Consider the following 12252-nt stretch of genomic DNA (forward strand, 5'->3'; position numbering starts at 1 on the left):
TATTTTAGTAGAGATGTGCTGGGTCTGAATAGTGGCATTATTAGTGCCATTGTTGCGTATTATGTATCTGCAGTAGCTTTGGAGTTTATCCAAGGGAAGATTGGCACGCGAAGGCTTGAGGAGCAGTCCCAAACAAGGAAAGCCATGGAGATGAGCATATGATGTAGCTTGATCTCGATTAAGCCTTTATTGCAACATGATATTAACGAATTTAGTGTTATTTACTTATTATTGGAAAACCCGTGGTATTCTAATTCGTTGATCTAAGCCCTTAAAATTTATGAGTTAAAAAACAAAAAGAAAAAGGCCCGAGGCATTTTCCCCTCTTTGTGGCAGTTCGTTTAGTTTATGTTATTATGTACATCCTAACTAATGAAGTGGTACGACAGTATTGTTTTCTGCAATTGTATCGTCTTCGCCGGTCTCATTCCTTTTATCTTTTAAATAGATATAAAGTAGTTTAATTCATTCAGCTCTTCGTTGAAATTGTATATAAATATTAAACCATGTAATTCTATAACATTTGTCCCTCACCCGAAGGTTCTTTACACTATTTTTTGCATATGATGCGACGCTCCATTTTGTCAAAATATGCACGGGCTCAAGAAAATCGAAACATACGTACATCCCATTTGTTTCTTTAGAACTTTATAATGATCATGTCCCCATTGATATCTCACATAAAAATGTTACAGCAACCAGGTTCATCTGTTCAAATCAAACAGAAAAAAATGACCGCCCAATACACTAAACTCACGCTATACGTAGGATCCGAGGAAGATTCGGACCACAAGGGTCTATTGTATGCAGCCTTACCTACATTTATGCAAGAGGCTATTTCCACGGCTTGAACCCATAACCTCCTGGTTACATGACAGCAACTTTACCAGTTATTGTAACATTATTGCAACTCATTAATGAATTAAATGAATCGAACTAAGATTGGATAAACCAAAATAAATATAGGACAACTGGAAGACCGAGATTCCTCTAGATAGCATGACATACGGCTTGGTATGTGTCTAAATAAGGTGTAAAAATCCAATCGATCAAAATTAAACTCAAAGTTCCTTAAATACGCATAATTTGAAGATTGAAAATACTCCATTTATCTTTTATCGATGCTAGCCTCCCCTTTGAGTAGAAACCTTGCATTTTGAAACCAGAAAACATCCAGCTAGAGCTAGCTTTAAAAGTGTGTATTCTTCTTGCATAATTGCCACGTGCAAATACCAAATTTATCTTTCGATCTTACTTGCTCACCCGAATTTTTATTCAAAAGAAACTATCAACATCCGCATTCTTAGAGCAAGACCACAGAGAACAGTGAATTCACCAACCAAAAATAAAAGAACGCCAGTGAAAACCCATAGGGTTTTATCCTCATCCAAGAGGCCCTAAAGTGCAATAGTAGCAATGAACTTGTTTTGAATAATCTTAATTGGGGACTATTGAGCCATTTTATCGACAGTTAAATGGTGATTATTCACTAAGATTAGTTCCCAGAATTATAAGTAGAATACAAACACGAGATAGAGTTAATATGAAGAGTCATTACACAGAGAAACCATCGGCCAACAGAGTTCCACCCAGATAACAAGATCCTATACTACAAAAAGTTAAAAGAGTGGTTATGTTCGGGTTGTTTGGGGGGGGGGGGGGGGTTAAAGATCATGGGTTTATGTGATAATTAGTTCTCTGCGCCTTGTTTGGTATGCGCAGTACCCAGAAAATATGGACTGTCATCACAGGTCAGCAGAGAAAGTAAATACAACATGAGTACATGACTATGATATCCAAAATCAAGTTCACAGTTAATAAGCAGGCAGCCTAATTCAACCCATACACAGACAACGCTAACTCACTCAACAATCGTCGTAACAAATAAGGGATGAAAACTATAATTATGTTCATACACTTCTCTCGTAAAGAAAAATTAACAACAATGTAACAAAAAGCATTATTCAACAGTTTCCTTGGATGAGCAAATACTCTTTATGCCGCGAATCTAAAAGAGCACCAAAGACATGAAAAAATAAAAAGGGACAACGACCAGTGAGCTATATACTACAGGGACATACTATACAAGAAGGTATGAGACAACATTTCTAATTATACACCCTGCCCTAGGAAAATATCTCAACACAGTTTTGAGTTCAACCTGACATTTTACCCAAGAAGGAAAAAGGAAAATAAGAGAAGAAACCTGATTATTTTGGAAAAGAAAACCTGATATTGTCTGCAGTAGTTAGCATTTCTCAACAAAAAAAAAAGTTAGTTTATTCTCATAATAACCCTGAGAAAACATTAAACAAATCGATACTGCATACCTAAAATTAGTCCACTTGGTGGCCAAAACATTAGTTATCTCCGTTTGACCTGCAGATAACAGATTCAAATTGGCAAGGGTAATGAAAGTTTTACAAGCACAGATATCAATGACAAGCAATATCACGGTAAGCTGGACCATGAGATACCCAAATCATGCAAACTTCTCAGCATCTGCACAGAGGGTTCGACTGAGAGACATCCAATTGAAAGTCTAATTCCAACCTCTGGATCACGAGAGATACCAATTTAGAGCCTTCGCAGCTCTGCCAAAACTTCCTTGTCACCTCCTAGAATGCACCCATTCTTGCAGAAAGACTTGTCTATACAATTCAACCGCGCATTAGACCCTCATGTCAATATTAAGCATCTTTTTCCAAGGAAATAACACGTGGACTAAACTCAGGGGCCGGGAAAAATCTCTCCTATCATCTTCAAACCTGTCTATGTGGCACATAGCCAGCCCCAACCTGAATAAAGGATAAGTACTGAGTAGATTGATGGCCTACAAGGATTCCCCTGAATACTGCATTCGGCTCTTGAAGTAGGCCTAAACAGAGTGGAATGGTGGATGACTTATATAATCGACAACGACCATTCTAAGAGGCATAATTGATATCATCCTCAACCGGAAATTAGGTTCTTCAAGAATGAGTCAGGAGAAGTAGTCTCAAATATAAAGAAAATTCCTTAATGTCACTAAACCAGTAATAATATAAGACATTCCACTCATGTGCAAAGTTCGATGTATCACTGACTAGGAGAGATTGTCAAAGATTTAGGCCATAGCTAATCTACTAACATTATTCAATAGATCCCATCCTGTCACAACCATGCTTAAAAGGCTTAATCCTGTTTCAGTTTCTAACCACTAATTTCTTTTTTCTACCATGTTTTTTTTTTTGGAGAATGGTAATGATTTCTTCTACCATGGTTCCATTCTGAAATTAATTCAAAAAGTTTTTTATGATGCATTTATAATAGCCTATGCGTTGCAAATAAAGAACATCCTATGCCCGATTGACTACTATACTGGGAGATAAGACTGATATTGAAAGAGGTTTTCCTATATGGTTGTGAGATCATTTTGATTTAGTGTTATAAATCAAATGTGTTGGAATATTGAAAGGATGGGAGACAGGAAATACAAAAGAACATACTTGCAGTTATATACCCCAATACTACACTCTGAACAACAATGATGCACATTATGCACTACATCAGCCTACATGTTTTCACAGGGCTAAGTCATATTCCACTCCTAAACAGTTCAGTCATTACATGATGCCACAAGCTTGTCATATGACTCATATACCATGGAAGGCCTGTAGAATATAGATTAATCAAGCTATCTGGTCAAACATAAACTACAAGTACCTCCTAGTCAAACCGGCCGATCCTTTTGCATGATATCTCATCCACTCAAAACAACTACATACAGATCGAGCAACCGAGCAGGCAGAAAGCAACACCCTCATTAAAGTTAAATGACCTAAATCTTCAGAGAAATTAAATTTAAGCCAAAGATGAACATTAGTGATCTAGTGCTTTATCTCAACCATCTTGATGAGCATTCATTCTTGGGATAATCCAAAAGAATGAGTCTACATCAAGTAGCGATGATTCGTCACCTATATTAGCAGATTGACACAATTACAACTTAAAAGCTATTTTTTTACAAGGTAAGGTAATTGTATAACTTATAAGCTATTGCAGTAACGCCAACCTAACTATCTGCACAAATTAAAGTGTAAGGGCCTGACAGCATCTCGCCAAAAAAAATCCACCCAAAGAAAAACCTCCCTAGCATATTCCAGGTATTCATCATATCAAGCATGGAAACAGCTGTATGAACTTATTTATAGCACAGATGATCCTTCAAAAGCATTACCCTTGAAATCTTATGAGATCTTGAGCAAAATAAATGCAGAAGCATAGCTCATCTAGATTCACTCTCATGAAATCAAGACCAAAACGTTAAGCATCAGCCCCATGTTCACTTCACAAGAAACTATTTACAAGCAAGGAAAATGGGTGTGTGTTCACAAATTTGATATTAAAGCTAACTTGATCAAAATGTTTTCAGATTTCAATTTCCTATCTATTTTGTACCAAAAAGAAGACTATGTTGCTCGGAGTTATGTTTACTTGTATCCTCTACAGTTTTCTTTTTTGACAAGGTGTCCACTTGAACTTTCTTTTCTGTTTTCCTTTTTGCTTGTTTAGGATCCCTTTAGAAGCAGGGGATTTTCCAGTCAAAGACCGGCAGTTATTACACCATGCAAGAAGACGTTACAGAGGAGGAGTTAAAATAGAGGTTTAAAAATTGAACCTGTTAGGAAATGGAAACTACATGACCCTAGCACATATATCCGGTCTCTACTTTGGTACATTTAACAGTTAGCCGTCACTCTGAAGCTGTTCAGCAGGTATCAGCCACAAGAAAGGCGATTTACCAATATAAGAAGAATCCTAGCGATACAGCTCTAATTAGCCTTTAGTAGCATGAAATGCTAAAATTGGTCTCGCTGCAGTAAATAACTAGTGGAACTATACCATTATTATTTTCAACTCTAAAGCAATCAATTCTCTGGTGAAATGTTAGTCTGAACTTTTAACATTTAACTGATCAATTTCTTACTTAATGACTATAACTTGAGACAACTGTTCTCTTTTCCTGATGCATAATAGGCAGTCAATCTTACAAGTGCAATCTTTCATTCATAGGCAAAATGATTAGGTAGTAACCTCCGGACCTAGTTCTACTTAGGCATTGAGAGGAGTTTAATGGATTTTCGACTAAGTATAACACATATAACTAGTAATGTTCTGGAAAAAAAAGAAGAAGAGTGGAACAACCAGTACAAGCCTACATGAAGAAACAAGTAAGTGCTTGGATGTCCATGCTATTCTATTTTTGACTTCTAAAAGCTAGTAGTCTTTAAAGCATCATCTAATCATAATCCAATTAACTTCTAAACCTATTTCTACCTGCAACGCTGATGTTTTTGCCAATTAGCATTTGATGGGAAGCTTATTTTTCGCAAAATTGACAAGTACACGAGACCCTGCCAAAGCTATATAATAAACAGGTAATTTAATCAAACAGACAGCTTTTATACTAGGACAACAAAACACAATCACAAAATTTATTTCACAAAAGATCAATTCATATACACAAGCTTGTAAATAACTAGGCATGTAACTGTACATTGCACACAATGAGAACCTCTTGCAACTATATGTGAGAAATTAGATAAGCAATGGACTGAAGAAGGTTGTCAAAAGGGTAGAAACAAGAAAGGAATGAGCACAAAAAGCTGACTCAACTAGAAGAGGACTAGTATTCTTATTGCACACCCAATTATATCAAGGCTCAATGAGGATAGAACAATGAGCATGTAAATGAAGGATAATCTTTTTTAAATGAGAAGAGAGAGGAGGGATTGTTAGAGGAACTACTAGGAAGAAACAAGGGCCTCTTATTCCTTGTTACCAAATTTCTTAGCAATGATAGGTCGGACATCATCAGCATCAGCCAGTGCCTCTAGGAATGGAAGTAAAGAAATTAGTGCAGAGTCTGAAGGGTCATCAAACCAACTCTTAATAGGAATCCCATTATTCACTTGCAATCTGAAAACCTGAAATCAAGATGGGAAACTAATATTCAGTTACATAAAACAATAGCCTTACTTCAAGCTCAAATAAGCACTCTGCATATTCAAACTTGCTGTACGTGTCTCTTAAGCATTTCTCCAATTTCCAAAGCACATCAAACTTGAAAAAACTCACAATCTAGACTCTTTATTTTTTAACAAATAATTTTCAACATATTCTTCTTCCTATAGAAAACTTGAATAGCAGTAAAATGCCCGATAAAGACGCTGTATCTATTTTATGGATTGCGCAGGAATTTCAGTGACTTGATCTCACCTGCCCACTCACCCTTACCAGCCACAACCAAATGAAAATAAGAGAGGTAAGGATCTACCATCCCAGCACCAGAAGTACATAGAGATTTGTGTCCGTCTCACCAACAGGACAAGCATATGCAACAACAACTACTACTACTACTACTCCTTAGACCTTAGTCCCAAACAAGTTGGGGTCTGCTATATGAATCATCACCGACACGTTTCTCCACTTAAAATTATCTCAGGCCAGCATGATACAAATAACAAATAAATAAGTACTAGAAGTTCTCTATATTTCCTATTGGCATAAGAATCTCTAATAGAGCTAAAAGACTTCAAAAAAGCAAAGGACCTAAAGTAAACATAGTAACATGACGAAAGCATATTCCCAGCTAACAAGATAATAATACTCGATTTATCATCAAATACATAATTCAAGTAGATTACCTGTGGGGAATTATCTATAATTACAACTTTTGCCAGATCAACACCTAATACTGTTAAGTCCTTAGTATAACTTCCATCAGAGAAGATGCATGATTCACGATATGCGCGCCTTGAAATAATCTTTCCATCTGGATCCAGTATATCTAGCAGCTGCTTCGCATATATGCTCTGACTAGCGGTAAAAATTACGATTTCGAACATCTCCGCGACTCTCTCCAAGAATGTCCTGAGGTGAGGCCTCTGCCTCACATAGACAACGTGTTCTTTCATGTTGAAGAAAACAGGAAATGTGAAGTCTGCATCATCACAATGCTCCAGTGTAGAATGAACAAGTGTCTCTGGAGACATGAAATGATATGCAAGATATTAGACCATCTTGTGGGAACTATGTCATACCTCTGTAAAATATTATATGTACTGAAAGTAATACTGCACCAAATACAGCAACTAAGCTATATATGTGTTATACATGAATGTACCAGAGATTTGACTGGATTACTCTGGTACTCCCTACCATAAAAGAATCTTTGTAACTGGATCTCAGGTAAAGCAAAGATTGTTTTTACGCCAAGCTACACATTGCATCATTTCCAGTGTAACCAAAAATTGCAGCAAGACGATAATGAAAAGTAAAATTGGAGTTCCCGAGTAGTGAATCTCACCATCTAGGTCAAGTACTAGGGTGATCGATTTGCTTCTTTGTGATTCTTTTGGCAAAATATTTGGCCTTTCTAATATGTCTGGCAAATTTCTTATGAAAATATGTGGGTCAAAGCATTCTGCTTGATCAGATTCTAAATATGTGAAAGCATCAGACTGTTCAGATGATCTGAGCTGGTGAATTGCCATGTATAAACTCGAATCATCTGACTGAATGGCAGTTTCTCCCGATGTTCTGCAATCTTGACTATAGCTAGCTGCTGCAGTGTCTTCAAGAAAAGGCAACATCAAGTATTCCTCATCCACATTAGTAAAGATATTAGGCTCTTCACACTTGTAATCAGACAATAATCTGCCAGTCAAACTGTCATCATAGATGGTTTCACCCTCGAAGGCCAAACAAGAAACAATCATATCAGAGATGTAAAAATCTGAAACATTGCACGTTTGATGTCCACACGAACTTCTGCTGCTATCACTATCTTCCGTCTCCAATCGGGGTACATAAAAATCATTGCTTGCTGTAAACAACCATAAAACATGAGAAGTTTATGTAAGAATGATTTTTTTTTCCAAGAACTGTAAGAGAGAGAGAGAGATGCGCTTCTCAGATCTTATCATCTATGGCCCAAGGGGGTTTTGGTTGTTGGACAACGTCCTTTTCAAGCTCAGGAAAAAGAAAGCAACACACAATTTAAGGGTGGTCTGTTGGTTTGCCTAACATCTTTTTCAGGATGAGGAGAGAAAAAACAACACATGATTTTGAATTTCACAATCGACAAAAGAATTCAAAAAAATTGGGGGCATACCTCCATCACTGGGTACATTAGACTCACTGTGCGCACCAATCTCCAGACTAGGTGAAAAGATGGTCTCTGGGCTTGATTTGCAGGTTACTGCTGTAGACTCCTGCAGTGATTTCAAAGATGGAGGACAGCAACAACATCAAGATTCAAATTGTCTTACTTTTGGCCTGTAGGCACAAGTATGGCATGGAAAACTAAAAATGTAAAACTGCCAGGAATAATTAAGTAATAATGTACGAGTTATATTATGTGAATTATATATTTCTTTGTAGCTGCTTTTGTTTTACCAAACAAATACTACTACGGCTCAATCCAAAGCTAATTGGGCTAGGCTTTTGTTGTAGTCAACTCGTGCGTCCTGTCTTTTCTCAAGAAAAAAATAATGCAAGAGTTCACAACAACAAAAGCAGCTATAAGGAAATGGATAATCTAGGGAAATGTACAAGATAAAGCAGGAAATAATCTATACTGAAGGAGTCTCCTAACAAAGCAAGTCATTTTTGAGACAGGGAATACATGTTATTCTTTGTCTGGTGCTCGTGTCTCAGCCCTTTCACATACTGTTATCTTCACACAGCCACTTATCAAAAAAAAAAAAAAGTAGAGATATGGAGAGAGCAGATAACTATTCAGGTGACCTTTCTTTGGATCCTTGTTTGCTCCTAGGAATTTCTATGTTCAGTTTTTTATTATATATATATATATATATATATATATATATATATATATATATATATATTTGGGATGGATCTTACCCCACTATACACCAAATAGTTGAAAGAAATGAACAAATAATATAAGACTACTATACACTGCAACATAAACTGAAAATGTCAGGTAATGATAGTTAACACCTGTAAAATATTTACCATTGTATCAAAGGTTGCAGAATCAGTAACGGGCGGCTGTTGCTTCTCAAGCAGTTCATCTGCCAAATCATTACCGTGGTCTCCATTTCTTCCGACTTGGTGGGGATATACTTCATACAAGATAGGAACTGCAAGAATTAAAGCAACTGATGAATGAAACAGGATATGCAGTACGAGAAAATGGCAATGTCAGCATGGAGGAGAGACTTCCATTGTTCAAACTTGTGGGTGAGGAGAAAAGATTCATCATTCTCAAAGCATCACAATGACAACTAAAGAATCGTTAAGAACCATAAGATAGAACCAAACCTACCATCATGACTATTGTGAATCAAATCTGCAACTTCTTCAGTATTCTGCACACTTCTGGTTCGGGAGAGAGAACTCTTGGATATGACACTTGAATTTGGACAAACATGGAGACCATTTTTTTCTTTCGAACTGGATGAGGCTGGCTTTGTCTTCATTTTTAGCGATGGCATTTGATTTGTATGTGGAATATCTAGCACAATCTTGATTTGAAAGCATCAGTGGGGGATTCAAAACCCCTTCAGACAAAGAGCATCAGCCACAAGAGACTGTTGTCAAAGAAAATTGAAAGAACTTTAGAATTCATGGCTATGCCAGGAGGTTTACATATAAATAAGTAGACGAGGTAGTACTTTATAGTCATCAACTGTATGCAGTGAAATAACTAAAAGAATTAACACTCAAAAGGAACTTTGTGAAACCAATAACCAAAATCACTTTATATAAGGATCAGAGGCATTTAAACAGAAGGTCATTGCCCTTTCAACTTCATCCCCTACTTTCATATATCATGCTTCAACTAAGCTCTCTACAGGAGCATAACTTCGAAAATCAAGAAACACTGAAAGTTCTACAGTTTAAGAATTATCCTAACCAGATGCACAGTGGATGTCTTGAACCCACTATCAAAAGAAACCTTGGTTGTTCGGTGCACCCGTGAGGTGCCTATTGTGTATAGATGATTGGTGTTCTTTCGTCGAGAACCATATTTTGGTGTAGGTTCTCTACTTTTTGGTATATGGCTTGTATGCGGGATTTCTCCCATCATTAATAAAATTATTTACCTTCTGTGAAATAAAGAAACCTTGGTTATATCCCCTGCTCGTTCACTAGCTGAACTTCCTAGACGAAAATTACCTTTTACTCATTTTTTGAGCACACAATATTATCTACTCTTAAACCAAGTCTCCCCATTACCTTTCTTTCCCCAAATACCAACACTGTGTTCTGTTAATCTGTTCTGAACTTCCACAAGAAAAACCCCCTGCTCATAAACCACGCCTAAATTCGACTATTGGCTGAAGCAAAATCAAGGATATCCTTATAGATACGTTCCTGCATTGAATAATTCCCTCCTATCCAAGCATGAATAACAAATTTATAACAACAATTTGCTAATGTTGGACCACCATGTTTTAACAAAAATTGCAAAAGTGGTGAAATTACACCATCTAATCAGTTTTCTGTAAAGATGGATAATAAGACCAAGTTTGTTTTGCTCGACTCCTTTAATTTGGGGGTTTCCTCACTAACCCATCAAAATTGCACCTGCCAAAAAAAAGGACCCAATTCGCACCACCAAGACATACATAAAGCTTCTTCCCTACTCGTGTAGGCTTGACGGAGTTAATCTGGATTGTGAGAATCTTTTTGTCTCAATCAATCAAGAATGCTTCAACTAGATACATTCACTTATTTCACACAATTCGTTTGGTCATACTTTTTCTTCTTTACTTACAATATATTACTATTTACTCCACAGACTTCATCTTTGATCAATATCTGCCTAAGTAAAAGCTTAATTCCCCTAAACATTAGAAAAAGTTTACAAAAATTGAAAGTTTTATCATTCCCATGACAAAACAAAGATAATATGCTACTTCTGCACACCTTTGAAGTCAACCATGTAAAGACCGATTTTTTTATCAGAGCCCAGTAAAGACAACAGTGAAAAAAAATTCCTTTGATCTTTCCTCCCAAACTCGTGAAAACCCAAACTTACCATCAAAGTAACCTAATTAACCTAATTCAGACCTATCAAGAAACCTATAAACCACCTCACCTCCCATACACTCCAAGGAAACCATCTTTAACTAAGATCTACGTGAAGAAAAGCTCATTTTCCTCAGTTGTCTGAAATTTAAAAAATAAAAATCAAACTTATACTCAATTTCTTTTCTTTCTTTTTATTATGAAACCAGTATACTACACATGTGCTCAAGAAAATCACTCTTTATTCCACATAGAAATACTCTATATTTCCACAATATATTCAGAAGGTAATTAAAAATCAAAATTGCAATCATAAATTCTAAAAAATGAAAAATTACCAGTAATGAAGTTCTTATCCATACAAAATCTAAAAAATTCACGACAAAAGAAAACCCAAAACCCCAAAATAATTCAACGTGAACCCAGAAGACAACAAAGTCAACTTCAATCAACTTTCAGCAATTCAATCAAGGAAGCAGCACCACATAGTTATAGCACATAATCCAACAAATAATCAACAGATCACCAAACCCTAGAAGCTCAGCCATACCTCAAAATTCAAAGTTCAAAAACAGCTCAATTACCAACTTTAACAAAACATTTCAACGAGAAGATGAATAGTACTAGATATAGAAACAGCGGAGAGTGATTTTCATGGAGGAGAGTTAATTCAGATAAGTACACAGAGAGAGTCAACATAGAGATACAAATGATTGTATCTATAGGTCTCTATATTACCTGGTAGAGACACCAATTGCTCTCCCTCTCTCTCTCTCTCTCTCTCTCTCTCTAGACGCGCGCTTTTCTCTCTCTTTGGCTCCTTCTTTGTGTATATATAGAAAGATAGCAGGAAGAGGTCTGATTGTCTACGGCCAGCACTAGTGATCATTTTTTGTACCCCAGTTGTACATAAAGAATGTGAACGGACTGACGTCTCTATGTGACGTAATAAATTTAGCATTTGAACGTGCTCGTTTATGTTTATCTCAAAACCCTTTTTTTTTTTGGGGTTGGGGGGGGGGGGGGGGGAGGGGACTTAATTTATCAACAGTCTGATTGATCTGAATAAACAGTATATTAAATAATTCAAATTTAAGTAGTAATAAAAACAAAGCCCTGAATGAAAAAAACAATCATGATGATTCATATAAAATCTTCACTAGTTGTTCTCTTCATTTGACGCTTAAGAAGTGAAATAAAATATTC

At 36.4% G+C, this 12252-nt stretch overlaps 1 protein-coding gene across 2 annotated transcripts; it reads right to left on the bottom strand.

Annotated features, from left to right (window-relative positions):
- Window positions 1-3203: 3203 nt before the first annotated feature.
- On the bottom strand, window positions 3204-11926 carry LOC107789826 (uncharacterized). Of its 2 annotated transcripts, none has more exons than XM_016611696.2 (7): window positions 11785-11926; window positions 9338-9602; window positions 9025-9152; window positions 8159-8258; window positions 7352-7870; window positions 6690-7027; window positions 3204-5969 (listed from the first exon to the last, which is right to left on the bottom strand). In XM_016611696.2, the coding sequence occupies exons 2-7, from the start codon at window positions 9504-9506 to the stop codon at window positions 5811-5813; spliced, it is 1413 nt and encodes a 470-aa protein (XP_016467182.1). In that variant the 5' UTR covers window positions 9507-9602; window positions 11785-11926; the 3' UTR covers window positions 3204-5810. The 2 variants fall into 2 exon arrangements, with proteins under 2 accessions (XP_016467182.1, XP_075106269.1); XM_075250168.1 differs by lacking the exon at window positions 11785-11926 and adding an exon at window positions 11597-11728.
- Between the last annotated feature and the right edge of the window lie 326 nt (window positions 11927-12252).

This window comes from Nicotiana tabacum, chromosome 3 (assembly GCF_000715075.1).
Source record: "Nicotiana tabacum cultivar K326 chromosome 3, ASM71507v2, whole genome shotgun sequence".
NCBI classification, from domain to species: domain Eukaryota; kingdom Viridiplantae; phylum Streptophyta; class Magnoliopsida; order Solanales; family Solanaceae; genus Nicotiana; species Nicotiana tabacum.

Coding starts and splice junctions, on each gene's coding strand:
- LOC107789826 (XM_016611696.2), bottom strand. CDS start 9,506: ATGCCATCGCTAAAAATGAAGACAAAGCCAGCCTCATCCAGTTCGAAA. Junction 8,259..9,024: donor CTGCAACCTTTGATACAATG/GTAAATATTTTA, acceptor AAATCACTGCAG/GAGTCTACAGCAGTAACCTG. Junction 7,871..8,158: donor TAATGTACCCAGTGATGGAG/GTATGCCCCCAA, acceptor GGTTGTTTACAG/CAAGCAATGATTTTTATGTA.